The sequence below is a fragment of the Arachis ipaensis genome, chromosome B10 (assembly GCF_000816755.2).
Source record: "Arachis ipaensis cultivar K30076 chromosome B10, Araip1.1, whole genome shotgun sequence".
NCBI classification, from domain to species: Eukaryota; Viridiplantae; Streptophyta; class Magnoliopsida; order Fabales; family Fabaceae; genus Arachis; species Arachis ipaensis.
Genome location: NC_029794.2, coordinates 11,504,609 through 11,505,412, shown reverse-complemented (window position 1 = coordinate 11,505,412; position 804 = coordinate 11,504,609). Strand labels below are relative to the sequence as shown.

Below are 804 nucleotides of genomic sequence, written 5' to 3'. Positions count from 1 at the left end.
TTCCCCACTCCCTATTTATAATGGTACTCTAAATTTTGCATCCGAAAACTTAAGTAGGCACTGAGTAGAAATTTCAATTTGAGCAATAACACATAATAAGCAAACATGGCACCTCACAATTCTAGAAATGTTTGCTACGGGTACAAGCAAACCTTAGGATATAATGAGTGAATAAGAATCCTGATGAAGTTAATCATGCAACAGTAAAAGAACAGCACAAAGAAAATTCCCCTACCTTTGCACTTCGTCTATCAAAATGATCCAAGGCATCATATAGTAAAGCTGCAGGAGATGTACTTCCAATTGTGAAGATTGAAACAGTGGAATCTGGAACCCGTTGTAGAAATTCCATACTCGTGTTGGACAATATCCTCACTCCATCACACTCAGGTATAAGAATTATAGGTTCATCATAGAAGTAGTGGACCGGATCTCCATCGGGACCCATCATTAAAAGCATATCATCCCAATAAAGCAGCACAGCGTCCATTCCACACCAAGCAATCTGCTCTGGAGGAAGAGAGGACTGCACACATGAAAGCAATTATTGAGACAAGGGCACAATTAAGCTACCGCTCCAACCCTAACAAGTTTACGTATAACTCATTAAAGATTCAATACACTTCTTTTCTGTTACCTAGACATAGCACCATTATCATTTTAGAAAGCTTAAAATTATTGTTAATTTCTACATCATTTACAAAATCACACTTCTCCGGCATCATGATGCTCAAATATTTACAAAAATAAAATGAGAATAACAAGCAAATCAATGTTAATACAAAACCAACAAAAAGTAACCCT

The 804-nt window shown here is 36.7% G+C and overlaps 1 protein-coding gene across 1 annotated transcript in view; it reads right to left on the bottom strand.

Annotated features, from left to right (window-relative positions):
- Positions 1–804, bottom strand: part of LOC107623204 (protein VACUOLELESS1) — a gene marked incomplete at its 5' end in the record, with an annotated part of 8,304 nt that overhangs the window by 6,593 nt on the left and 907 nt on the right. Inside the window, 1 exon segment of the mRNA XM_016325390.2 lies at positions 236–526. Coding sequence (XP_016180876.1) covers positions 236–526 — 291 coding nt within the window.